The sequence below is a fragment of the Podarcis liolepis genome (assembly GCF_965112155.1).
Source record: "Podarcis liolepis genome assembly, chromosome: 16".
NCBI lineage: Eukaryota > Metazoa > Chordata > Lepidosauria > Squamata > Lacertidae > Podarcis > Podarcis liolepis.
The window spans coordinates 23,379,096-23,405,806 of record NC_139567.1 but is presented as its reverse complement, the minus strand read 5'-3'; the positions used below and the strand labels follow the sequence as shown (position 1 = coordinate 23,405,806).

The 26,711-nt window shown below is 44.7% G+C and overlaps 2 protein-coding genes across 7 annotated transcripts in view; both read right to left on the bottom strand.

The window, feature by feature from the left end:
* Positions 1 to 9,130, bottom strand: part of JHY (junctional cadherin complex regulator) — a 36,947-nt gene extending 27,817 nt beyond the window's left edge. Inside the window, exons 1-3 of one of the 3 annotated variants that reach the window (XM_083480975.1) lie at positions 9,012 to 9,130; positions 6,327 to 6,737; positions 632 to 1,136 (exon numbers count right to left, since the gene is read on the bottom strand). In XM_083480975.1, the coding sequence (XP_083337101.1) occupies positions 632 to 1,136; positions 6,327 to 6,676 (855 nt within the window). In that variant the 5' untranslated portion in view covers positions 6,677 to 6,737; positions 9,012 to 9,130. Of the gene's footprint in view, positions 1 to 631; positions 1,137 to 6,326; positions 6,738 to 8,629; positions 8,938 to 9,011 lie in introns of those variants that run through there. The other 2 variants (XM_083480974.1, XM_083480973.1) reach the window with 2 other exon arrangements.
* Positions 9,131 to 10,129: 999 nt separating this feature from the next.
* Positions 10,130 to 25,496, bottom strand: CRTAM (cytotoxic and regulatory T cell molecule). Of its 4 annotated transcripts, none has more exons than XM_083481095.1 (12): positions 25,096 to 25,496; positions 20,548 to 20,700; positions 19,628 to 19,780; positions 18,591 to 18,734; positions 17,049 to 17,204; positions 15,981 to 16,055; positions 13,794 to 13,892; positions 13,058 to 13,156; positions 12,783 to 12,881; positions 12,206 to 12,349; positions 11,519 to 11,602; positions 10,130 to 10,481 (listed from the first exon to the last, which is right to left on the bottom strand). In XM_083481095.1, exons 1-12 carry the CDS (start codon positions 25,148 to 25,150, stop codon positions 10,348 to 10,350), a joined length of 1,395 nt encoding a protein of 464 aa, XP_083337221.1. In that variant the 5' UTR covers positions 25,151 to 25,496; the 3' UTR covers positions 10,130 to 10,347. The 4 variants fall into 4 exon arrangements, with proteins under 4 accessions (XP_083337221.1, XP_083337222.1, XP_083337219.1 ...); XM_083481096.1 differs by having other exon boundaries at positions 20,548 to 20,697; positions 25,096 to 25,495; XM_083481093.1 differs by having other exon boundaries at positions 12,783 to 12,884; positions 25,096 to 25,494.
* Positions 25,497 to 26,711: the final 1,215 nt, after the last annotated feature.

Below are 26,711 nucleotides of genomic sequence, written 5' to 3'. Positions count from 1 at the left end.
AGCATCCTTCAAGGAAATGTCTGATTTGGGAGTAGGTAGGGTGGAAGCATCGTCTGTGAAAAGGATTTCATTTTGTCTAGATTGTAGCTTGATTTGTCAAATCCTTTTCACAGTCAATGCATATTTTTTATATCTACGTCATCTGCCGCATAAATCAATACTGTGCCATCCTATACACATCTACTCAAGAGCAAGTCCCAATGAGTTCAACCGGATTTACTCCCAGGTAACCCCCGTCTCAAAAATATGTTCATAACCCTGCACCCCATCTGGTGGAAGTCCTGGTGCTCCCAAGCTGGGACTCCAGGAGGCTTACAACATTCTAAAAACATTGTTTGAAACCCAGCCAGATGGGCAGGGTACAAATAAACTATTATTATTATTATTATTATTATTATTATTATTATTATTATTATTATTATTAAATACAAAGTGATAAAAATAAGCTGCTTAATGGGGCAACTTCATGGAATGCAAACCCTCGTTTTATTGGATGGTTTGCAAATATTGCTTTGCACACAGTACAAATTAAAGAAAATAAAATCTGAGACATGAAGGGTTTTGAACACATTGACATGTAAATAATTGCTAAGTGCTGTCAGAACGTTCTGAGCAGAGGTCATTCACCTACCTCTTCTTCATGGTCTTCCCTTTGCTTTTTACCATGGCGCTGAAGATAAGAATTGTTCTCTTGGATCGCTAGTCCCAAAGTGAGCTTGTTCTTTTCGACAAAGTCCTTCTCAGGCCTTGGTTTAAACTCTTTCATCTGAGTAGAAGAACTGTCGCTGTGTATACTAGAACAGCTGTTATAATGGCAAAGTACTACTACTTCCTGTTCCTTGTTATACAAACCACAAGATCCATTGCTGACCTTTGCAGGCTGATCGCAAGAGTTAAAGAGCTCCCTGTCAAACACAGGTGGTCTGTTTTGTGGTCTTTTCTGGTGCTGCCGATGCCTGTATATGAATCTGAACTGGGAAGGGCTGCCATTTGAATCGATGGAGAGAACAGGCAAGTCTTCGTCTTCCTCTGGGGGACAGCCATCTAATTCGACAAAGCCTACTGCCTTTTTATTATTCTTCCAGTTGGGATTATATCTCAGCTCTGAATACCTGTCCACTGTTTCCTTTTCGTTACTAAAAGGAACAAACGAAAAGGAAGTTTTGATCAAGAAAAGCATTATTTTCAAAGGCTTCTTATTTTACAATCCCAGTCATGGGCCCTAACTATTATAAGAATTTTAAGGTTCAGATGCAAGGAATATACCTGGGTGTTTTAGTGCTTACAATGGCAGGTTATGGTTTTTGTGACAACCAGAAAGCAACTTATCTACAGTCACTTGAAACAATTGTTCCATTTTTGTTAAACAGCAGACGGTGACCACCAGACGCTAAAAATTCACTTGTTAGAAGGCACTGGTGGTCTGCGCGCATCTCTAATCAAGGTCTCCGGCAGCTAGTCTCCAGCACCTTATGTCCTGTACAGCTAGTACTGCTTTGAAGTTTTTAGGAAAGGAGACAGAAACCTAAGAATATAGCATAAGGAAAGCTCTTCTGGATCAAGCCAACCGTTGATGTAGAGCACAACCACCCTGGCTAGCAGCCTTTGATTTCCTTCCAAGTTGGTGACCATCACTACCTCTTGTGGAGAGAATTCCAAAGTTTAATCATGTTTAATCATGTGCATACAGTGGTACCTCGGGTTACAGACGCTTCAGGTTACAGACTCCACTAACCCAGAAATAGTATCTCGGGTTAAGAACTTTGCTTCAGGATGAGAACAGAAATCGTGCAGTGGCGGTGCAGCAGCAGCAGCAGCAGCAGCAGCAGCAGCAGCGGGAGGCCCCATTAGCTAAAGTGGTACCTCAAGTTAAGAACAGTTTCAGGTTAAGAACGGACTTCCAGAACTAATTAAGTTCTCAACCCAAGGTACCACTGTACTTTCTTTTGACTGTTCTGAAACTTAAAATACAAATAAAAAAATCCATATTACTGAGCGAGGGTGAGAAAAGGCTTGTGTGAGGTCGCACAAGTTCATGGCAGAGGTAAAATTTGAACCAGGAGCTTTCAATGTCTGTTACTCAGGGATGTAGCCAGAGTTGGTCATACTCAGAGCAGACTCTCTGACACCAATCAACATGACTAATTTAGGTCTGTTCATTTCTAAGGGCCTACTCTGAGGAGTTGGGTACAACCCTCTGTTTCTCAGCCACTACTGAAGCCTTTTGTTTCCTCACTCACTTTCTCTTGAGGGTAGTTGTTTTCAAGGAATGTATGTGGCACTGGCTTTCCAATCAGGACTATGAAAAATAACAACCTGGGGTGGTGGATGCGAGGCAATTTTCCAAACTGAAATGGGAGCTGGATGTCTTTCAGGAGGGAGTCAAATCAAAGCTACTTTGGCCACTGTCTATACAGGCCAAAAGCTTAACCCTAGGATCAATTGAAATCAGGGCTGGTGCCAAGGATTGGCATGGATGGGCCTCCGTCAAGGGTCCACATCTCAACAGGTGGCCCATGACAGAAGCCTCCCCTGGGTCTGCTCCTCTTTTTCACCATTACAACCTGAACGCCATTCAGGTCATTCGACCTCTTGCTCTGGTGACCACTAGGAGGAGGAGCTGCCACTTCCTGCTTGCTCAGTGGCTCCCCCTTCCTGGGAAGCAAGTAGGTGACAATGGGAGTGAGGAAGTAAACTCACTAAGGGTGGGTGGCCCATGGAGTGTGTCTTGCTTGGCCAGGAGCCCTCGAAAGCCTGGAGACACCAACCATGTACAGTGGTACCTCAGGTTAAGTACTTAATTCATTCCGGAGGTCCGAACTTAACCTGAAACTGTTCTTAACCTGAAGCACCACTTTAGCTAATGGGGCCTCTTGCTGCTGCCGCACCGCTGGAGCCTGATTTCTGTTCTTATCCTGAAGCAAAGTTCTTAACCTGAAGCACTATTTCTAGGTTAGCAGAGTGTGTAACCTGAAGCTTATGTAACCTGAAGCGTATGTAACCCAAGGTACCACCGTAAATTATCCAGTGAACTTCAGCCATAGGAGCCAACTCCATACAATATTTGAGAGGGATGGGCCCCTCCAAAGTTGATGGTGATTGCCATTCAAATTGTGTGTGCACTGTCATGTGATCAATTATTCGGGGCGGGGCTTACCTGCCCCCCCAATATTTTATTCAAGTTGGCACCCCTGACTTCATCTAATGCCTGCAGCTGGCTAGGCTAGGGACCGGAACACATCATTAATGTCCCTGCAGGTTTATCTGGAGGGTGGTCCAAAACCAGCCATGATTATTCATGAATGCAAATGATATGCACGCAGGAGAGCTTTTCTGAAGTGGCACAAGCCCAGAAATATGTCACACTGGGCTTAAAACAATGGAAATGCTTCTAACAACAGAGTGTGATCCTTGCCAAGGCTCATTGTACTGAAATCCAAGAGCATGAGCTCTGCTGCGCTGTGCTGTCTAGGGTCAACCTGGTGAATCCAAACGGAGGTGAATAGATTCATCTTCAAAACAAGACAAAAAGAGGGTCTCTGTCTCTGTCGCTCTCTCTCTGTAATCCTGTGCCCCGCTTTCTCTGCTGAATAAGGGTTATATGGACTCTCTCTGGAACAACAGATGTAGGGGTTCCACTTCAAATTCCGAGCTCAGAATAGAGGCAGACAGGAAGCATCACAGGCACAGGGAATGATATTTGTCTCCATTAATGGACTCCATCTGAGCACGTACTGTGATAATTTGGAAGAACATAACATCAAATTTCCATTGAATGAAGAGCTTTGTGCTCTGTCAGAATCCCCCTCCCCACAAAGGCTGGAGCATGTTTCCTACACAATTAACATCCTTTCCCACTTGCAATAAAATGTTCAATAACTAGCCACTTTGCCCATTGAGGAGGTGCATGAAAGCGCACCGTTAATAATTTAACCCTCTTTCCTTTTTGCCATGTTTGTTTCTAAGCGGAGCATGAAAATGGATTGTGTTTATCGTTTTTTGATTCATGCTTAATTTAATCCTTTTAAACAACAATTATTTTGCATTTAGGCCGCATTAAGCCTTCAGTGCACGCAACAAATCCAATTTCTATTTGCACAGAATGGGGAAGTTAATGCACCTCTCAAAGTAAGCAGGGAAAACAAATAACCACTCCGGAATTTTTTAATTTGGCATTTATGCAGTTATTGAATAAAAAAGGCAACTATTTCATTGGCACATCCTCAAAAGTCCTTTAAAATTTTAGAGCCTTCTAGCATAAGCAGATACATTTAAAAATGTGATTGAAGGACTGTATACACACTTGAAACCAATAGAATTTATGCCCATTTTACAGCTGATAACTTGTCAGTGAGTGCAAGTAGTCTTGTAAGCAGTCTGTTTGCATTGCCCAGCCAAGAGATGTCCAGAATGTTATTTAAAAATATAAAGGAGGGCAGCACCAGTCTTCAGGCCAGAGAAATGAATTAAGAATGTTGCTTGTTGGTCATTGACCATATTAAAGATATTTGATTTGAATTAAGAATGTTGTATGTATTTGCAGAACAAGTTTCCAATACAGCAGGGTCTTTGTCAAGCACAGCTAAAAATCAATTCAGTACATCATGCAAACAAATGTATTACGGGAAAGAAACTCGGGATCCTCCTTGTGTTGTTGAAATTCAACTCAACTCCCATCAGCCCTAGACAGAATGGCTAAGAGTCAGGGATGATGGGAGTTGTAGTCCAACAACATCTGAAGGGCCACAGGTTAGGGACCCCTGTGATAAAGATTGTGACACACTGTGGTGTTTAGGCTACAATCCTCTACATGCTTACCTGGGAGGAAGACTTATCATTGACTTCAATAAACTTAATTCTTATGTCATAGGACTGCACTGTGAAAAGCATTGTTTTGAAGATACCACTGTGATGTTAAAGTTAACAAATATGTAGAACAATATTCTTAAAAAAATATTTAAATCTCACTGTTCTATTAGTATTTACAGTTACTGGATTATGATAAAAGAAATAAGTGTGTCAACTCTGTTTCTATTACAGTTGTACCTTGGATCCTGAACGCCTTGGTACTCGGACGTTTTGGCTCCCGAACACAGCAAACTGTTCCCGTTTGCAAATGTTATTTGAAACTCAAACATCTGACAGGGCTTCCGCAGCTTCTGATTGGTTGCAGGAGCTTTGTGCAGCCAATTGGAAGACGCGCTTTGGTTTCCGCACGTTTTGGAAGTTGAACGGACTTCCGGAATGGATTCTGTTCAACTTGCAAGGTATGACTATATTTGATAACACAAGAGAATGTTCTACTTAGAACATATTGGTCACTAGAAGAAAGTGGAATGCTTTTGCAAAGAAATACAGCAATTTTCTTCAGCACTTTTAATTTACTGGAAGTATTTGTATACCACTGTTCAGGTTCCTAGGCTGATCCCCCTTAAAATAAAATGGGAATAAAATAAACAAAAAATCAAGCTCATATGTAAAACAAAGGACCAGGTAAATGAAAACTGGCAGATTAAAGGTAATCAAAACTTTGAGGTTCATCTCTATGGGTGCTTTTAGACCATCACTATTTTTGTGTGGGATTTAGTCACATGCCAGCAAAATTCAGGTTGTGCAATTAAAGCTGATTTGGAGCTCTTGCGCAACAAATTCTCTTTCCCCTCCCCAAATTGGACCTTTTATGAAGAAGAGAAGTGACAGAAAAATATACTGGAAAGTATAGCATAACATTTGCTTGACTGCATTGCCTAACTTTGATCCTGCAAAGAAATCAAGATCAATGCACAATAAATAGAAGATATAATCTAACTTCCCCGCAAATTTTGAGCAAACAAACCAGGCTAAATGTTCAACGAACAGTAATCAAGAAGCCATCTTTGATTTTTCACTTCTGCATGTAAACAGAATTGCATGCAAGCAGTAGAATGATCTCCACCACTTAGCAAGACAACAACAACCTGCTTACCAAGAAATCACATGTATATCATGATAACTTATTACTTGGTAAATGACCGTCTTGTTATTCACTCTTCTCAGTATATGTGATTAAATCAGGCTGAGACAAATAAAGGAGAATAGGTCTCTGCAGCCACTAGCCATGAAAGCTAAATGGAACGTCCACATAAAAACAGAGTATACCTCAGGAGACAGGAGGGTTGCTACCTTCATGGTCTGCTTGTAGTCAATACCATATACAGGTCTCTGGACTAGACAGATCTTTGCCTGATCCAGTAGGGCACATTTAGGTTTGTCCTTATATTTTTAACATGTCCTGACCGAAAACAGAAGTGCAGGAATGCCTGTATATTAAAATGCAAATGCTTTACCTTGCATGGCTGCAGTTTTCCTTTCCAGAACCGCTTCTGCTTGGAACTTGTGTTTCTTCTCCATCAGAGACTTCTTCTCCTCCTCCACTTAGACATTTTTCCTCCAGGCTGTCTTCATCTAAGCTGTTTTCGTCTAAGCTGTCTTCTTCCAGCTCATCACTAGACTGGCCCACCAGCTCTTCACTTTTGTGTATCCGCTTCTGAAGTTCAAGCTGATACTGAATCTCCTGAGCAAGGCTTTCAGAATCAGAGTCACTCTGTGACAATCCTTCAGATGCCGTTTCCAAAAAGGAGTAATGGACGTGCGGCCGAACTAAACCATTTTGGGATAATGGGCTCTTTGCGTTCATGGTGCAGGGGGGGGGGGAGTTCAGAATGAGCAGAAAAATCCACTTCACGTGTGTGACCCTTCTGTAAAACAAAGTAAGCAATATCCTAATTATTGCTGCCTGCTCTGTTTCTGAGATGGCTTGCAATTATATGCAAAAGAGGTGTGTGTGTGGACCATATGATCCCCAAAGACCATTTCAGCTCTTCAAATTTCCAATGAAAGAAAAGCCAGCATTTAAAGTAAGTTTAGCGTTTTCAATATTTTACTTTGAAAGCTCAGAACCCCCTGGAATCCTCAAAGTTAAAAACACACACTCAAGAATAGCCATTCTTTAATTTTTAAAAATATTTTCAAGCTGAAATTTGGAAGGTCTGAAAATCTGAAAGTTGCTTGAAAAATGATCAAGCCTTCTAATGCAACTTGCAGTAACAATTAAATAATTGTGTATATTCAAGTCATGTAAACACTGCATGTAAAAAATGGCATTACAGTCTTGATCTGTGTTTTATGTTTGAAACAATGGGCCTGTTTTTGTAGGCAAAGACTCCTCAGCAATCCCAATGGCCTTAAGCACAAGTGATCAAATGTTACTATTGCTTTATCTAAGGCTGTGTATAACCTCCTCTGCATCCATTACACGTTCCCTCACTGGTTTTGGAAGCATCATACACGGCAGGGGTGCCATCTCACCCTCAGGATTGTGGGTGCTCACCACCATATGTGCAGGTGTGTGCGAGTGATGTCTCATGTCCACGGTGTTGTAGCGACGGTGGCTTCTCTCCCTCCTCCTCCTCTCTACAGCCACAGAGGCACCCTTTTCTGCGGGGAGGGACTTGGGCTCAGAAAAGGGTGCCTTGCTTGCTGGCCGTAGAGGGCGGAGCTGGACCGCTTCTGTCTCGGAGGCAGCGCCACTGCTGCCTGCCAGCTTTTTCCATTGACTTTGTGGGTGCCTGGCCCCCACAATTATATGATTGTGGGTGCCCAAGCACCCATGGCCCCCTGGAATTGGCTCCTACTGTACACGTCTTAGCCACAATCCATATCAATCCCGCATCTATCCTGTTGTTCCTTGTGAAATTCTGCCTTCTGATGCATCTCCCCTAAAACCAGCTTCAATTTGAATTGAGAAAAGAATGACCTAGCTGCACTTTAAGCTAGTAATGTGCAAACAGCCTAAGGCTGGCACACCTAGGCCTATGTATGTAATCCCCATTCTGCAACATAGGAGTTAGTATTCCTGCATAATGACCACTCTGTACTTTCTGGAGTGTAAACAAAAGGAAAGCAGTATGTGGTTCTGACCACATTCCTCTCTTTTTCGATGAGGGGCGGGGGAGCAATACCATTAGATCAGAAGCAGCCGTGTAAATTGATCATCCTAAGGCAGGAGTAGGCAACCTAAGGCCTGTGGGCTGGATGTGGCCCAATTGCTTTCTCAATCCGGCCCACTGATGGTCCAGGAACCAGCGTGTTTTTACATGAGTAGAATGTGGGCTTTTATTTAAAATGCATCTTTGGGTTATTTATGGGGCATAGGAATTCGTTCATCCTCCCCCCCCCAAAAAAATATAGTCCAACCCACCACATGCTCTGAGAGACGGTGGACCGGATCACGGCTGAAAAAGGTTGCTGACCCCTGTCATAAGGTCTCCTTGCCTGGAAAAAGGATCCTAAAGATATATTTGGTCTCAGGGCACAACATAAATGGAATAAAGAAGACATTACATATGTGGGGTCAGGATGAGAGGGGGTAGTCTATAGCCAAGCCTTTGATTCTTGCAATCATTTAGGCAGCTGGTATCATAAGTTCTAACAACACATTTAAATATACTGATATCTATTTATTACTATTAACTGCGTGCCTTAAGCACACCTGTCTTCCAGGGCAGCTAACTCAACAAGGCAAAACAGCAACAGCCCAATACAAGCCACCACTGCAAAACCATAAGCACAGACAAACTTTTAAACACACACCTTTCTCCCTGCGGATCTGTGATCAACCCTTTGAGTCAAACTGGCCCCTCCAAACTTGGAGGGGTGGATGTCCTCTGAGCCGCTCATCGCCCTCCTCCCACCTCTAGATTCATTTAATAGCTGCATGACTGGCAGAAATTCAACCGGGGAAGCGTTTTCCGCCACTGCATCCAGGAGAAGCTGCTGCACCTGTTGGACTCTCTGCACCTCCAGCAGCTGGCCAAAGGGAGCAGGATTTCGGAAGAGGTGAAGTTCTTGTTTCTCATTGACATCATGCTGGAAAATGCCCACCCCCTTTCCTTCCTGTCTCCTCTCGAGTGATACCTGCCTGCTTCCCCCCACCCCACCCGAACCCTTTTCCCTTTCTGCTCCCCAACTACCTTTCAGCAGCAACGCCGCAGGCTATTCACAGAGCTACTCTCCGCAGCTCCCGCTGCGCCACTAGCGCCACGTCTCCATAGCAACGGTACACAGATACACAGACCTTCGCCGCCCCGCCCTCTCCGCAGCTACCAATCCTCCGTAACGGGGGGGGGGGGTTGAGAGACCAACGCGGTCGGGGCAGAATGGTACCTTCCGCCCAAGATTGCGGAGGACGCTGAGGATGCTCAGCTGACTATTGGGCGACTTTTGTCTCCGCGGATCAAGATAAACTTGTGGCAGCGGAGAATTTTAAACATCTGGCAACTGAAAATTGAAATAAGCAGCCACGATGATGCATTCTATGTTTTAAGTTGCATAGTTTTTAATTTCCGTCTGCTTGTGTTTATATATGTATGCGTTTTGTGCACAAACCCTTATAGTTGGCAGCGGATACAGATATTTGTCTTGCCAGAAATGGAAATGGCAGGAGCAGTTCCCTTTCCTCTCTCACAATAGGGAAAAGCCTCGTTTAAAGCCCGCGTGGTGCAGGGCATACTGGGCTAGTCCAATATATTTTGCTGTCTGAGGCACAACAGCAAACGGCGCTCCTTTTCCAAGTCAAGGGGTGCTCCCACCCAGATTATTTTAGCACCTGAAAACAGAAAACCCTGCAAGTGTCTCTCGATGGGGTTAAAAGGAAAATAGCAATACATTAAATAGCTTAGCAGTTTTTGCCCTTTAATGACACCCAATGTCAGCTACCTTTGTCACCCACCTCATTCTGCCTAACAATAGTGCTGGCCCCAAAGGCAATGAACAGCTTTTGTAGTGGGCTGTGTTCCCACCACAACCCATTGGGCTCGGAGGGGGAGTGACTGGCCCAAGGTCACCCAGGGCTTCCAACAAGTTCAAACCACAGTCAGACACCAGATAAGTCACTTCAGGTCAACTCTCTAGGTAGTTTCAGTCTTCCCATCTGCAATATGGGGATAATTATTCTGACCTGTACTGCATTGTTGGGAGGGTTTACTGGGGAAATGTGTGAACTGCTTTGTATGCTCCAAAGTGCTAAGTATTGTATTTATTGAGATGCTGCCTTCATCATAACATATACAAGTTGCAGATTCTCAACACCTTTTGCAGTATGGTTGTCTTTTTATTTACAACACAATTAGCCCAGCTTGAACCCCGCGTTTATGAATCAGTTGTTTCCGCTGGTTTGAAATCCTGTTGAAAATGTTGGTTCTGAAGTTTTTTTTCACAGAAAGGTGAATATTTAGCCACAGGCTAAATAAAGTGAATGCCGTCCTACGCCATTGTACATAGTCCAATATTATCAGTAGGGAGTGATGCTCACAGGTCAGTTTCCTTAACAGAAGGCAAATGTTTTTCAAAGACTGATGAATCTTGACTCCCCTCTGAATTCTTCATTGTCCTCGTGCACGATCCTCCAATTACATATTTCTTACTGATCTTCCAAGGGATAACTGGATAAAAAATAAAACAAATATATATTGCTCTTGCCCATCATACAGAGCGCTTATTTTGCTGTGTAATATGACATGAAGTTATCTCTGTCAGCCATTACTGAAATCAGAACCCATTCATGTATTTCGAAGCAACCTGGGACCTAAAATTGTATTTATTATTATTTCTTGCAGTTACATCCCACCCTTTTCTCTGAGCAGCTCAAGGTGGTGGACAAGGTTCTCTCCATCCTCATTTAATCCTTGCAACAACAACCCTGTAAGGTAGGTTAGACTGGCCCAAGGTCACCTAGTCAGTTTCATGGCTGTGTTGGGGATTCAAACCCTGGTCTCCCAGGTCCCAGTCCAACACTGTGACCACTACACTGACCTTGCCACATGGGTTGTCAGGTGCCAAGGACCTTTTCACATCAGGAAGATTCCCTCCCTTGAGAATGCCATTTCGTCCCCTCTCTCTTTCTGCCTTCAGATGAACCCTCCCCTTTTTTATTCTTTTAAACTTTTGTTGATTTTACTGATGGCTGTACTGATGCTGTTTTAAAAATACAGTCGTACGTTGGAAGTCAAACAGAATCCTTTCTGGAAGTCCGTTTGACTTCCAAAACTCCTGCAGCCAATCGGAAGCCACAGAAGCAGCACCGGATGTTCGGCTTCTGAAAATCGTTCAAAAACCGGAACATTCACTTCCAGGTTTTGATCGTTTGGGAGCCAATTTGTTTGGGAGCCAAGGCATTCAGGATCCAAGGTATGACTGTATTGGAATTTATTTCATCGTATCATTTATTCCATCTCCCTTTTTAAATTGTAACCCCTTTTTGTACACACTTTCTTTGTGTCCTTTCTGGACATAGGCCTTGAATTGTGGGGTTTGTGGTACAACTTTGTTTTCATGGATCCATTGCTATAAAACTGAGAACAAAAATACGATTAGACTTTAATCCCTAGTTGATCCATCAGCTATTACCTTGGTTGCATTTCTTAATTCAAATCATTCCCTCTGCCCCCATCCACACAAACACAAAAATTTCCATGCATACCATTTCTATTCTTCTCCTGCCCATGGTTGTCTTCATTTGGCCGAGATTTGTTACTTTCAAGCGTCTGATCCGAAACTTCAGTTTCTACATAGGTGACATTGGAAAGGAAAATAATGAGCAGCAGCACCAGCAGCTGTGTGTGTGTGTGTGTGTGTGTGTGTGTGTGTGACATTTCTTCACAAAGAGGCAGGGGTCAATTGCAATCTGAAGCCCCACTGAATTCATTGGGATTTACTCCCAGGTAAGTGTGCATAAAGGGACGCGGGTGGTGCTGTGGGTTAAACCACAGGGCCTAGGGCTTGCCGATCAGAAGGTCAGCGGTTCAAATCCCCGTGACGGGGTGAGCTCCTGTTGCTCAGTCCCTGCTCCTGCCAACCTAGCAGTTTGAAAGCATGAAGTGCAAGTTGATAAATAGGTGTGGCAGGAAGGAAAACGGTGTTTCTGTGTGCTGCTCTGGTTTCGCCAGAAGCAGCTTAGTCTTGCTGTACGCCGGCTCCCTCGGCTAATAAAGCGAGATGAGCGCCACAATCCTAGAGTCGTCTGCGACTGGACCTAATAGTTAGGGGTCCCTTTACTTTTACCTTAAGTGTGCATAATGACAGTCCTACCCCCTGCACTGCTTTTGGGAGGGGAGGGGTTGTCAAAGCATCCAGAATGCACACCCTTCATTTGTCTATCCTCTCTAACCTTTCTTCCATTCTCTGTGTGCCTTCCACAGTTTCACCACAAAAAGCAGGACAATGATGAAGAGAGCAGAAAGTAACACCGTCACAAGGATGGGAAGCAAAAGGCTCGCTCGTTTCACAATTCCTTCGTGTGTAAGATTTGTTCCTGTTAACAAAACAAAACAAAACAAACAAAAACAACAAAAACAAAAAATGTGAGTTTTCATGCTTTTGGTACATTGTCCTCTGAGTGTTGCGGATACATCATATTTCTGTAACAGCCATGGTTCCTTTAGGGGCAATGTCTGGTGGATCCCCACCAGTAAACGAGTTAACAACAGTGCATTGGGTTGGTTGCAAAGTTTCTCTTCAGCAGGTAGAATGAGTTTTTGGTCACTTGCAGATGACCCGTCTATTGAGTGTTTCCAAAAAGTTTAGATGTTTTTATTGAGCATTCATTCCAGATGTTGGACTACAACTCCCATAATTCCTGACCATTGGCCAAGCTGGATTGGGTGATGAGAACCCGAGTCCAAAACATATGTAGGGCACCACACTGGCTACCTGTACATCAGGATGTTAACATTTCACTAACTTACCAATTGTGCTCTGAGAATTCAAAGTTGCTGTGTCAGAACCTGGATACGGTGTTTGTGTACTAGAATTTCCTTCTGTCACATTGGATATTTTATCTGATCCTGCTGAATTGAAAAAAAAGAAGGTTTATTCCTTTCACATCCTGAGAGGAGTGAATATAGCAATGCTGACATTGCAGTGAATAGGTTGAAATAACCTGTATATTTAAGGATTAGCAGCAGAAGTTAATTCCATTTTTCCATTTGGAAACGATTATTTTAATATTATTTCAGCATACCTTTAGTGGCATAAGAATTCAGGATTGTTGCTCCTCCAGTTGGAGACAGAGTTGGTATACTAAGGTTTTCTTCTGTCGCATTTAATATTTTTTCTGAGCCTGAAGAAAATGAAAAGAGAAGTGTTGTTCCTTTAATTCCCAAGCAAAAATTTAAGAACTCATAAAGAATCCTACTAGCTCAGCCTCAGAGCAATGCTCCATCTAGGTCAGCATCCGGCTACCATGATGGCCACTGGATGCCTCTGGAAATAATAGAATTGTAGAGTTGGAAGGGACCACAAGAGTCACCTACTCCACCCCCCTGCAATGCAGGAAACTTTTGCGTAACATGGGGCTCAAACCCACAACCCTGAGATTAAGAGCCTCATGCCCACAAGCAGGTCATAAAGGCAAAGGCCCTCTCCTGCTGTTGCTTTGTGCTGGTATACTGCCTCTGAACTGGGAGGTTCTATTTAACTATCTGAACAAATAGGCACCAATAGCTTCAGCCTCCATGAATTTGCCTAATCCACTTTTCAAGACGTCTAGACTGGCAACTATCACCACATCTAAAAGCAATGAACTACCCAATGTTCTGCATCAAGCAAAAGAGTCATTTCTTTTGGTGACCCGAATGTAAAATGCTGCAATACTGATATTCCAAGAGATGAAGTAAGCTGCATGGGGTTGGGTTGTCATCGGAAATCAACTTCATTTTTTAACGTCAGGAAATAATTGTTAAACTGCTTCATCATACCGTTGGTAGCATTAGAATTCAGAGTTGCTGCTGCAGCACTTGTGTGTGGTGTTTGTGTTCCAGGGCTTCCTTCTGTAATATTTAATGCTTCGCCTGGCCCTGTTGAAATAATAAAAAAGAATTTTTAAAAAGTCTTCTTCCTCCTTTTCTTACCCCAGGACCACGGGGGGCTGGTGCCCATTGGGACTGGTTGGGCAGCAGGCTGGGAGGCTGACAGTAGGGGGAGCCAGAGCTAATGACAGTCACAGCAAACCCATTCTAGCTTTGTCCCAAACCTCCTCCTTACTGAGTTTTATATGGTCAGTAGTGAGACTAAGGGCTTCTCCACACTGCCTCTCGTCCCACTGCTTCCCCCCAGGGAACAGCGCTCTTTAGTGCTCAGTCAGAGCAAACAGCAATTCAGGTTTTCTCTGATTTAGCACTAAGGTGTGGGCTTTTCCTATGAAAGGAGGGAGGCAAGGGAAAAACCACTCAGACCTGTGCTTTCTAGACTTGGGACAAGCAGAAGAGTGGGTGAATCCTAAGGAGGAGGAAGTGGACGTCCAGTGCCACCCTCTAGACTGGTTGAATCATCTGAAGTCCTAATAACATCTCTGAAAGAGTTTTCAAAACAACAATTCACAGTGCGAAAATGACCCAGGGAGCCCTTTGCTGCAACCTGGTTTCATAAGGAATGCAGAGATCTCAAAGCACACATCCGGAATATCTTCCACCCACACCGTAAGGACGAAGCCACCGCCCTACCCCCAGAATATTTCAGGTCCCAAAACTTACTGCAGCACCTTATTTTTTAAAAAGACGGAGATCTGAACATACCAACAAACAATGGGAACAACTCCACTGCGTATGCCATAACCTCAAACAATGAAAGGAGATTCTGGCCCTTATATTCTGGGGCATTTAACACTAATGACTTATCCTCTCCACCTGTTTCGCCTAATGATTGGTACCACTACTTTTCAAGTGTCTTGCAATGAGGATCATTCCAGTGAGACAGCTTGTTATCATTCTATGCAAATCAATGCCCCCAAGTGGCCCCCAGTTTCATCAGATGAAATAAAAATGTTAATAGGCCAGCAAGGGAAAGCCACTGGCCCAGATGGCATGGGTCCCAATGTTCTTAAACTAGACCCTGACTGGTGGGCTCCCTTGCTGGCCAGCCTATTCACAAGGGTAGATAGGACTGGACTTTTTATGCCAGAGGCATGGACAGGCGCAATCATCATTCCAATATACAAAAAGGGAGAGCGCACATTACCATCCAACTATGGACCAATAATCCTCCTCTCCATAGTGGGGAAGCTATGTGCTAAACATCTTCTGGGAAAGCTTACCCAGGGGATGATTGATTGATTGATTTACTGGTTGCAAGGAAGAAGTTAGGTAGTTGGGGGCAGACTGAAGTTGGTGGGGCACCCTAATAGACCAGCCTCCACTGTATAGGATGAATGTCAGAAAAGCCCTGACAGATCAGATCAGAAGTTCCACCTAAGCTAACACCCTATTTTGCACAGTGACGCACTGGACCCTCCATGAGGACCACAGGCAAAGCTTGAAGAAGCAATGGCCTCCCCCTCCTCCTTTTGTTTCCCATTGGCTAATGCAGCCATTGACAGACCTATCCCCTTCAAGTTGCCCGATGCCCTTTGAAAGCCACCAGCTCCCTCTAATAATGAACACAAGTAGTGAGCACCTATGGGATTAGGGCTAAAATGGAGGAGTTGGCTGTATCAACATGCTCTGGAGAACCCTGATATTTGCAGAAGTATAAAAAGCAAAGTTTAAAAACCAACCTCTCGAAATAAAACAGCTCATTGCAGACTGAACAGATCGGATTGTCCATGTACAGTGGTACTTCAGTTCTCGAATGTAATCTGTTCCGGAAGACCGTTTGACTTCCGAAATGTTTGAAAACTGAGGCGCAAAGGGCTGGCTGCAAGTTCAATTGAGAAAATTGAAAAACATGCAGCGGAAGCCGTTCAACTTCAGAAGCTCGTTTGAAAATGGAAGCATTTACTTCTGGGTTTTCAGCGTTCGAAAACCGAAACATTCAGCTTCCAAGATGTTCGAAAACTGAGGTACCACTGTCTTGGATTTGGGGAGAAAGGCAGGAAAATCAGATAGCATTGGATGAGGAGAATGTAGTGAGTATATCACACCCTGCAAAATGGTGGTGGAATATTTTACCTTTATAATGGGGAAGGTTTTCTGGAGTTATCGTACTAACTGCAAGTGTTGTTGGGGTGAAGTCTGTGGTAGGCTCTGGAACACAGAAACATATTTGTTCAGAATTTTCCTCATTTCCTCCATGTATGGTTGTGGTGCATATATTGTCGGATTCCCAACTGCCACCAGCCTCTGCCAGCATGGTTGAGGATTAGAAGTCATGATGGGAGCTGCAGTCCAACAAAGTCTGGAGGGATACAGTTTTCGCATCCCTGATGCAAGGCATTGGAGCATCAACTGTACCCCCAATGGCGAAGGACACAGAACAAGGCCACCCCTCTTCTGCTCTCACATAATATTTGAACTCAGGGTCATTTATAGAACTCACTTTCACAAGAAATGGCAAGGGCAATTATTTTTGGTGGCTTTAAAAGAGGGTTAGCAGAGTTTAGGAATGGCAGAACCTTTGCTAGCTAGTATGCACAACAGCTAAATGGAGACTCCAGTTTCACTGGCAGTCTACCTCCATGCACCTAGGCTAGGAAGCAAAAAATGGAAGAAGGGCTATTTTCTTCACAACTTCCTTGAGGTATCCTGGAGGTTTCTGGTTGGCTACAGAAAGAAATAGAATGCTGGAAAAGTTGGGCCTTTGGTTTGAGATTCAGCTGAGCTATTATTACGCTCTTATGTCCTTCTGTTCTTAGTAAGCAATGAGGTTAGCATGGGGCCTGGCAAAATTCTGCCCTGGTTTTACTAATCTAGATTAATAGAACTGTAGAATTGGAAGGGATCCTGAGCACTGAGCTAGTCCAATAGCAGGAATATGCAGCTGTCCCGTATGGGGATCGAACCTGCAAGTTGGGCATTATCAGCACCCTGCTCTAACCAACTGAGCTAACTTGCTGCCATAATATGGCAGTCCCTCCTTTTTAAAGCAGACTGCCACAATCTGTGCTATTGATTTGCCATTGAATTTATTTTGATGTGAAGAAGACAGAATTTGTGCCTTCTCTCCTCTCGGTATTGCTCTGTCTTGAATGCTGATGGGACAGAGCCACCTCAGCCACACTGTGCACATTTGGCACTTACCATTGTGCCCAAGGTGTAAATTTGCTGTTAAATTTCCTCCTCGGAGAGCTCTGTGACGAATAACACAAGTAACGCCAGACTTCTGGGTGTAGGTGTGGACTGTGAGGGTGCTAGTTGAATTCCATTTCTTCTCTTCCAGCTGGTGTTTAGTATCACCTAAAATGCATTTGGGAATACAAGGAAGGAAATAATTCCTATGGATGGTTTTAAGAAAAGGAATAGCAAGCAATTAAAACTTTTGGAACTTTAGTTGACAGCTAGAGACCTGCCAATTCTCTGTTTTCCTTTCTCCCTCCAACTCCTTCCTGTTGCCTTTTCTCCCCCTCCTTCTTCTCTCAGAAATTTCCTGTCTCCAAGCTTGCTTTATTTGGACCCCTTTATAATTTGATCCCTCCTTTGCTGGGTTCTTCCTGCGTTGCCCTTTCTGAGAATCACCATAACGAAACCAATCACTGCCAGAAAGCCCTTTCAATTGGCCATTTTCTCTGTAACAGGCAGACAGGCAAGCCAGTCACTCTGAGAGTCTCTGGTCCTGATTGGACCGCCACAAAATCCCTTATAGTGCCTTCCCATATTGATCTATTCAGAATGAATGGGGCATTTGAAATTCTAAACCTGTATCAGGCATAGTATCTAGAACAGGGACGGGGAACATTTTTTCGCCCAAGGGTCACACTCCCTTGTGGGTATCCCTTCAGGGGCAGCATCACAGTAGTGTGTAGGGGCAGTGCCAAAAGTGGGGGAACCACCTGGTACACAGTAGGCTACATTCCGGCTGTGCAAAAGGTGGCATTATCCAGAGTTCAAGGACATATTCCATCCAGGCAGAAGCATCAGAAAAAAACAGGAAGAACTGTTTGACAGTGGAATGTTCTCCCTCAGAAGGTTGTGGACTCTCCTTCCTTGGAGGTTTTTAAGCAGAGGTTGGATGGCCAACAGTCATGGATGCTTTAGCTGAGATTTCTGCATTGCAGGGGGTGGGTGGGCAAGGTGATGCTTGAGGTCCCTTCCAACTCTACAATTCCACGATTCTATGATTCACTCAAGAGAGGGGTGGTGTGAAGTGTGCCCAGGGGACAGTGCATGGCCTGAGGGAGAGTGCTGAGGCCCAGACACAGATGCCTACACAACCACATTTGGCTCCAAATCCAGAGGGTCCTTATCCTTGATCTGGAGTGTTAATTTCAAAACAAACTCTACCAGCATTTGCTTCTAAAAAAATTATGAAGACCTGGGAGGAAAGTCTTTAAAAATGTATTTGGAAGAGAAAGGGAAACCAGAAAGGGGGGAAAGATTCCTGCATTGCAGGGGGTTGGATTAGATGACCCTCGTGGTCCCATCCAAATCTACAATTCTATGATTAGTGTATCTGAACGCAGTTATTAAAAGGTGATTTTATGGAATAAAATTTGGTTATTGTGCATGCAAATTTGCTTCAGTGAGACAAGGGCCAACCCATCATTCCTGACCAATGGTTCTAGAATGACTTTTAAAAGACAAAATACACTGCACAAAGAAAGCAAGTAGAAAGCAAGTTCATACCAAAGAGTTCCATCCCATTGTCCAGCAGCCACGTAATTTGAGGAGAGGGTTTAGCACCCCAGGTGGAGCACCTTAACACCATCTTTTCCTCTTGATCGTGAACTCTGACCCTTGTTGCTTCCAGCAGAGGTCTGGAAGGAGCAGCTGTAAGAAGACAGAATCAGATTTGGAGGTGACAGTCTCCCCACCACAACTTCATTACGACAAAGAATGAAGGGTTCGCTCAAAATTTTTCAACATCTGCAGATAAGAGATGTTCACCTAGTGAACAAGCCAAGGATCACAAGTCAACAACAATCCATGATTTCTGGCTGGCTGGCAATCCTGATTATGAGGCTGCAACAAACCATTATCCCCAGCAACAGAAAGCCAAGCTTAATTTCAGCTTCCTGGTTGGTTTCTTAATTGCCATTGTAAGAGAACTAGGGAGGTGTTCTGACACCTCTTTTTCTAGAAAAATAGCACTGCTTAGAGGTTTTCTGAAAACTATGTTATTTAGACAGGCCTTTGAAGTGCGAATTTTCTTTCAACCAAGCCAAATTTATGGGTTTTTATACTGATGTTTTCTTGATGCTTTTCATACCGTTGCAACTTGCATGTGCTGCCACACTGCCTTGTTGCATTTCTTATGAATGTGAGCTGTATAAACATTTAAACAAAGAAACAAATACATTTTAAACTTTTTGCTATTACTTTTAATTTGGCTGTTTTAACCTTTCTTTATCTCTTACTGTTAATTTCAATTAGCTTTTGATGTTTTCAGTTGGTTTTTAACGGATAATATCAATATTCCTTGTAAACTGGTTTCACTACAAACAAGTTAAATAAATGAAATGCTGCTCATGCAAAATGAACTGGGATCAGCCAGCGACTCTGGCATCTTTGGAAGTGCAAATGCAGCCTCTGGTTTTCAGCTCCTGTCTTTGATCCCGGGATAGACAAGGAGTTTGTGGCTCCTGCTCAGCAGCTGTTGGAGGTTCCACTCTGACATCACCCTTCCCATCACTGCGTCATCCACTGAAAGCCTGGAGGCTCACCTAAGACATTGACGTTCACCTGCTTCCTTCCGGTTGGCACCATGTAGTGGAGGCATGTATAGACTCCTTCATCGCGCACCGTGACGTTGGAGAGACGGACAGAGAAGTCAGCTGATGAATGATGGACAAGTGTATACCTTGGATCTCTTATGCCTGCAAGAGAGAGAAACAATGGGGGCAAGTCAGTAAAAGATTGCATAGCAGTGCATTAGGTTGCAGTGCATTTTGAAGGGGAGTAGTGGTCTGTGTTGCAGGGATAAGGGGGCAGAAGGAAGCATGCCTCCACTTTTAATCCAGGAAACCCTGTGCCCCAAGAATCAAAAGTATAGGCAAAACACTCCTGTAAAGTGGCATCTTTAAATACCTACCTATTGATTGATTGATTGATTGATTGATTCCATTTACCGTACAGCCCACCTTTTTCTCCAAGGTGCTCAAGGTGGTAGACATGGTTCTCCCTCTCCTCATTTAATCCTCAAAACAGCCCTGTAAGGTAGGCTAAGCCTGGAGGCAGTGACTGGCCCAAGGTGAGCTTCATGGCCAAGTGGGAATCTGAACCCTGGTCTCCCAGGTCCTAGTTCAGCACTCTAACCACTGCCCCACACTTGTGGCACATGTTAGAGCCCACCTGAACAAACCGATTGTTGGAAAGAGTGGTGGGCTTTCTTTCCGTTCCTTTTTCAAATGTAGGGGCGGCATAATAAACCCATTGGAAGGAATTGCTGTATTCACACATCCTAACCACTGCAAAGGGGGCCTTCATTGCATTGACTTCCTGCAGGAGTGTGGCTGTGAGTGAACCTGTCAAAACTGAGTGGTGTTGGTGTGTGTGACTCATATCGCTGTTCCGTGGGAAATCTTACTTGTTTCCTCTTTCCAGTGGAAATGTTATGGGGTCCCTGCCTTCCCCCAGCACCTACCTCGCTGGGTGTTCCTGAAGAAAATCACAAACCCACGTGGGTTCTTCCACTCCACGGCAGATCCGGTGTCCCCAGCAACAGCGCAGCGTAGATCCAGATTTCCCCCCTCCACTACAGTTACGTTTTCAACGGGAGCTTCTTGAAAAGACCCTGCTAAAGAAAATGGATTCGTGAAGGGTTGCTCCGAGCCGAAAGCTCACCTTGGAACAAGATAGAACAGCCCTCTCCTGTTTTAAAGAGCTGATATTTCACTTCAGTCACACACCTTTAAACATGTGTTTATTTTCCACATCTGTGCACACAGCACAATGGCGAACTCAGGTGGTGAGTGCCACCAGCATTATAGCCAAACTGGGCCAAATGATCGTGCTCAGGGTTAAGTGCAATGAAAAGAAAAAACACACACTCAAGAACCACCACCACAATTACAGTGCAGTAAGGGGAGAGAGCCTGTTCATTTGCCACAGAACAATGAGTTGCAGCTAGAAAACAAAAACCCCGAAATGAGTGGTGAGCCCTATGTTGCAATTCACCATTTCAATCCCTCTGTGACAAAGGTACACAACTTAGGTTGGGTTAGATAAAGGAGCATGCTTTATTTGCACTGAATTAGCCAGGCTGTCTCCTTACCAATGCAACCAGCGAGCATCAGTTCTGCACTGTCTGGGTTAAGTCTGATTCTCAGCCTGATTTATCTCACACGGTTGTGGTAACTACTAAAGGAGGCTGCCTTGAGGGATATGATTTCTGACAGAGAAACAAGTAGGACTGCAACAAAATGTTGCAGCGTTGAATGTTCCTGTTCAGAGTTCTAACCTTCTTTGCTCCTTCCAGAGGATACTCCTCCTGTCCTCTCCCTACCCCAGGCATTCACTGCATTTATGTGCCACCTCCAGGCAATTTTCATAGACAAGAAAATGCAAAATACAATTAAAATGCAAGCCCTTAAGACAATAAATAAACAAACAAACCACACAGCAGTAACTTAGCATGAAACTTAGCAGCTCAAACCATTAGCTAGTGTCCCATGAGCAGAGCAGACCACAAACCTTGTTCAATTCCTCACTGTGTGTGTGTGGGGGGGGGGTTCTTACCATTATTATGTTTTTTTCTTTCTCTAAAGATTGCTTGTGCTTCTGCAAACCTTGGTGCTTTCCCCAAGCCTGATGATACCTCCCCCGCTTTGTGAGGAAGGGACTGTTTTGGATGCATAAGGATTGCCACTCATATGATGAAATTGTTAGGGTACATGAGAACCTTCTGAAGCTCTGACTTTAAAGAAAAACATTGCAAACTTCACTGTATCAAGGCGGAGAAAGCTGTGCTTGTGGTTTTCTATGGGACCTTTCTATAACTTCACTGCTTCCTGCCACTAGCACCAGTGGGGGCAAAAATATCTCAGTTCAAAAGCTTGAAACTAAAAGAGAAAGGAAGCTTATGTGTGAGTGCGCACAGCCCAGATTCATTTGTGCAAAAACCCCCAAAACTTTCCCATGTGAGGCATTAGAAAATCCAGGGTTACGACAGGCAACCCTAAGTGCCGTGTATATGGCCTAGACCATCAGGGCACCATCAGTCTTCAGCTGGTGGGTTTGAAGGAACCTGCAGCTTGGTCGTAGCTTGATCTACAGTAGATCGCAGCAGTACTACCATACCAATGCATGGTAAAAAAACTTGAGAAGTGGGGCTCCCAAGGTTTGTTTGGGTTCAAGGCAGATCCTGGAACTGAAAAATTGAGGACTTCTGGTCTAGATGGTGGTTGCTGTGATGAGAGATGAGAGGTGGTTGCACATTCTCAGTCCAGAGTGCAGGGAATGCATGCTAAACCCACTTGAATGGCACCCAGCTGCACCTCAGCCTTGTACGCAACATCATTAAACACAGGCTAAATGCAGCACACCATCTTCAACAGTTGACTGACTGCCCCTCACAAAGCTTATCTATAAGTTCCAGTTAACACCCATGTACGGTAGTCATGTTTTTGTCTTTGTAGAAACACCAAGAAAAATGACAAACCTAGACAGCATCGTAAAAAGCAGAGACATCACCTTGCCAACAAAGGTCCGTATAGTTAAAGCTATGGTTTTCCCAGTAGTGATGTATGGAAGTGAGAGCTGGACCATAAAGAAGGCTGATTGCCGAAGAATTGATGCTTTTGAATTATGGTGCTGGAGGAGACTCTTGAGAATCCCATGGACTGCAAGAAGATCAAACCTATCCATTCTGAAGGAAATCAGCCCTGAGTGCTCACTGGAAGGACAGATCCTGAAGCTGAGGCTCCAATACTTTGGCCACCTCACGAGAAGAGAAGACTCCCTGGAAAAGACCCTGATGTTGGGAAAGATGGAGGGCACAAGGAGAAGGGGATGACAGAAGGCAAGATGGTTGGACAGTGTTCTCGAAGCTACCAACATGAGTTTGACCAAACTGCGGGAGGCAGTGGAAGACAGGAGTGCCTGGCGTGCTCTGGTCCATGGGGTCACAAAGAGTCAGACACGACTAAATGACTAAACAACAACAACAACAGAAACACCCAGAGCTGCTTCGCAGCCCATTCCCCACCCCAAACAGAGCTAGGTTCTGCATAGGCTTGGGAGAATAAGAGGTGGCTGTTGTCAGTTCGGCTCCCCAATTTGAAGCCTTTTGGTGATGCCTGGATCCTGTCCTCATACATCCAGCCATACCAGACCTACTGAAAAGACAATGCCTTCCCACCCCAGTTCCTGAAAGGAGTGTGGCTTGCCAAGCTTTTCTGCCTGGGGACCTAGTGTTTCCCAGTACAAGCTAATAGGAGGATAAAAAGGTAAAGGGACCCCTGACCATTAGGTCCAGTCGTGACCGACTCTGGAGTTGCGGCGCTCATCTCGCTTTATTGGCTGAGGGAGCTGGCGTACAGCTTCTGGGTCATGTGGCCAGAATGACAAAGCCGCTTCTGGTGAACCAGAGCAGCGCACGGAAATGCCATTTACCTTCCCGCCAGAGCGTTACCTATTTATCTACTTGCACTTTGACGTGCTTTCGAATTGCTAGGTTGGCAGGAGCAGGGACTGAGCAATGGGAGCTCACCCCGTCACGGGGATTCAAACTGCCAACCTTCTAATCGGCAAGTCCTAGGCTCTGTGGTTTAACCCACAGCGCCACCCGTGTCCCTTAACAGGAGGATAAAGCAAGGCTATTATGGGCATGGTAGAGATGGCTTCTAATGAGCAGTCCAGGCCCACAGTGAGGGAGGCAAGCGAGGGGCTATCCCAGCATAGCCTTGCCTGGTGCTCTCCTCTGCAGGTATCAGTGGGATATGCCTGGTAAGGGCCATGTCGGCTGACTGGGCTCCTCCCTGTGCGGGTGGGCAGGTGGTGCAGTGCAATCCTGTTTGGCTCCGATGAGGGCGGGCATGCTCCAGTGGCATCAACGGCTTGCCCGCCCTGGGTACCAGCAACCCACGCTATGCCACTACAGGCAGGTGAGGCCAGGCTGAGATTGGTGGGGCAGTGAGACTACACACGTGAAATGGATTTTATATTTAGAAGATGTAACAGAGGCGCTGTTTGTAAGGATGAAAAAAACAGTCAGCTGGAAGAACGGTTTAACGGCAAGTGAAGGACAACAAGTGGACACTAAATAAGAAATTATGCAGTTATGGGAGGAAATGATCATTGTTTGCAACAGGAGCGGGAAACCTGATTTGAAGAAATTGTATTGAATTGAAGTAATTCAGTTTCATTTGTAATCATTTGGAAAATTAATAAAAATAATAATTTGAGATTGGTGGGGCAGTGCACCATTTGCCCTGATGCACCAGACTCTGCTGCTCAAATTGTCTTTGGGTAAAGGTGGGTATAGGGACGCGGGTGGTGCTGTGGGTTAAACCACAGAGCCCAGGACTTGCCGATCAGAAGGTCGGCGGTTCGAATCCCCGCAACGGGGTGAGCTCCCGTTGCTCAGTCCCTGCTCCTGCCAACCTAGCAGTTCGAAAGCACATCTAAGTGAAGTAGATAAATAGGTACCGCTCTGGCGGGAAGGTAAATGGCATTTCTGTGTGCTGCTCTGGTTCACCAGAAGCGGCTTAGTCATGCTGGCCACATGACCTGGAAGCTGTACGCCGGCTCCCTCAGCCAATAAAGCCCAGAGTCGGCCACGACTGGACCTAATGGTCAGGGGTCCCTTTATCTTTTTTAAAGGTGTGCATAGGTCTGAAAAAGTTGAAGTGTGCCACCCTAGACCATTTCCCAGAATCTTCTGTGTGTCCCAGTGCAGGGATGGCTCTCCTTGAACTTGGCAAGTTTGAACATCACCCAAATGAGCTCAGAGAACCAGCGGTGGTGTAGTGGTTAGAGCACTGGACTAGGACTTGGGAGACCAGGGCTGAATCGCTCCTCAGCCATGAAGCTCACTGGATGACCGTAGGCCAGCCTCTCGCTCTCAGCCTACCTCACAGTGTTCATGTGAGGATAAAATGGGGAGAACTATGCACATCACTTGGAGCTGCCCAGAGGAAAAGTGGGATACAAATGCAGTAAATGATAATAATAAATAACTGTTGGGACCTACCTTGTAGCAGCTGCAGCAGCAATGCCAGCTCAAAGAGTGCCGAGACGAGGGACATGTTGAGATGGTGCCTGCTTCAACGGCAGCCCCCAAGTTGCTACCGAAGAAACTTCCTCTTTGCTTCTGAAGTCAGGGGCCTGCAGCTGGCTCCTCCTTTTCAACAGGCAACCAAGTGCATGTGCCATGACCTCAGCAGTGACAGGATCTGCCCCCTTTCCTTTCTCCCTTCACATCTTTCAGATGGGGGACACTTTCCTCTGCGGCTGAAGTCAAGAAAACTTGTAGCCACTTGTTAGCCTGCTCTAAAATTAACTTTCTATGTGGGCAGTGCTGACATCAGACACCTCTGCTGATTCCTCTCTGAAGCCCAACATGTACTTCATCTTTCCTTGCTGCTTCATATATGGAAAAGGCAAAACTATCTCACACAATTTCCAGTTCAGCTTGTTCATTAAGGTGGCTGTGCACACTTGTGTTTACAGTGGTACTTCAGGTTACACACGCTTCAGGTTACAGACTCCGCTAACCCAGAAATAGTGCTTCAGGTTAAGAACTTTGCTTCAGGACAAGAACAGAAATTGGGCTCCGGCGGTGCAGCAGCAGCAGGAGGCCCCATTAGCTAAAGTGGTGCTTCAGCTTAAGAACAGTTTCAGGTTAAGTACAGACCTCCGGAACGAATTAAGTACTTAACCCGAGGTACCACTGTATTTACCAAGCTGCATTGGCCCGTTGGGATTTCCCCCCCAAACTGCTTTATCAGAGCTCCATATGGTAGGGTATCCCACAGAAAAGGGATGGCGAGAAATTTGGTTTGGATTTTCACAGGAACCTCTCTCGTTTGCACTTCCTGAAATAACATGTGAATCGAAGAAAAAGCACCGTCCTTTGAAACCCACGCTTCTCCAAATTTTGTGGTGCAGTTCCTCAGCCAAAAAGGGTGAGCAAAAATGCATCTAGTAAGAGGAAGCATGCATAAAAATGCACATGTTCATGAAAACAACACACAAACAAAAACATCGTACAAAATGGCTTGTAAAATGTGTAGTAGACAAAAATGTGTACGAGAGGAAATGCATACTATCCCGATTACAAATTTTCATCATTTTTTTAAAAAAATGCATAATGCTGCAGAAATGTGACAAACAAGATGGGAGAAAAATGGAAACCAAGAGGAACGGAAAGGAATAGATGCATTTGGCCATCCCAAGTTATGTAATGGAATACACTGGAGAGACAGTGTGGTGTAGTGGTTAGCGTCAGACTAGGACCTGGCAGAACAGAGTTCCAATCTCCACCCAGCCATGAAACTCTCTTGGTGACTTTGGCCAGTCACCAACTCAGGGTTGTTGTGAGGATAAAAATGGGGAGGAACAGAACCATGGACACCACTTTGAGCTCCTTGGAGGAAAGGTAGGATATGAAACGTCATGTATAAATGACTAATGCCCTGCTTGTCTTGATCCTGCTACCAGTCAACACTATTGGCTGACTCACAGCAAAATCCTGAACATGTTTACACAGAAGTAAAGTCCTACAGAGCTCAAGGGGGCTTTACTTTCACCTTTCAAATTTCAAATCTGTTCTCAAAAATTGAATGTAACTGTTAAAAAACCCACCCT

What these genes read in the sequence shown, in the direction of transcription:
- CRTAM (XM_083481093.1), bottom strand. Translation starts at nt 25,150, where the DNA reads ATGTCCCTCGTCTCGGCACTCTTTGAGCTGGCATTGCTGCTGCAGCTG. An exon ending in GCTGCTGCAGCTGCTACAAG is followed by an intron (nt 20,701 to 25,095) that starts GTAGGTCCCAAC and finishes CATTTTCTTTAG; the next exon opens with CAGGGTCTTTTCAAGAAGCT. An exon ending in GAATTCTCAGAGCACAATTG is followed by an intron (nt 12,350 to 12,782) that starts GTAAGTTAGTGA and finishes TTTTGTTAACAG; the next exon opens with GAACAAATCTTACACACGAA.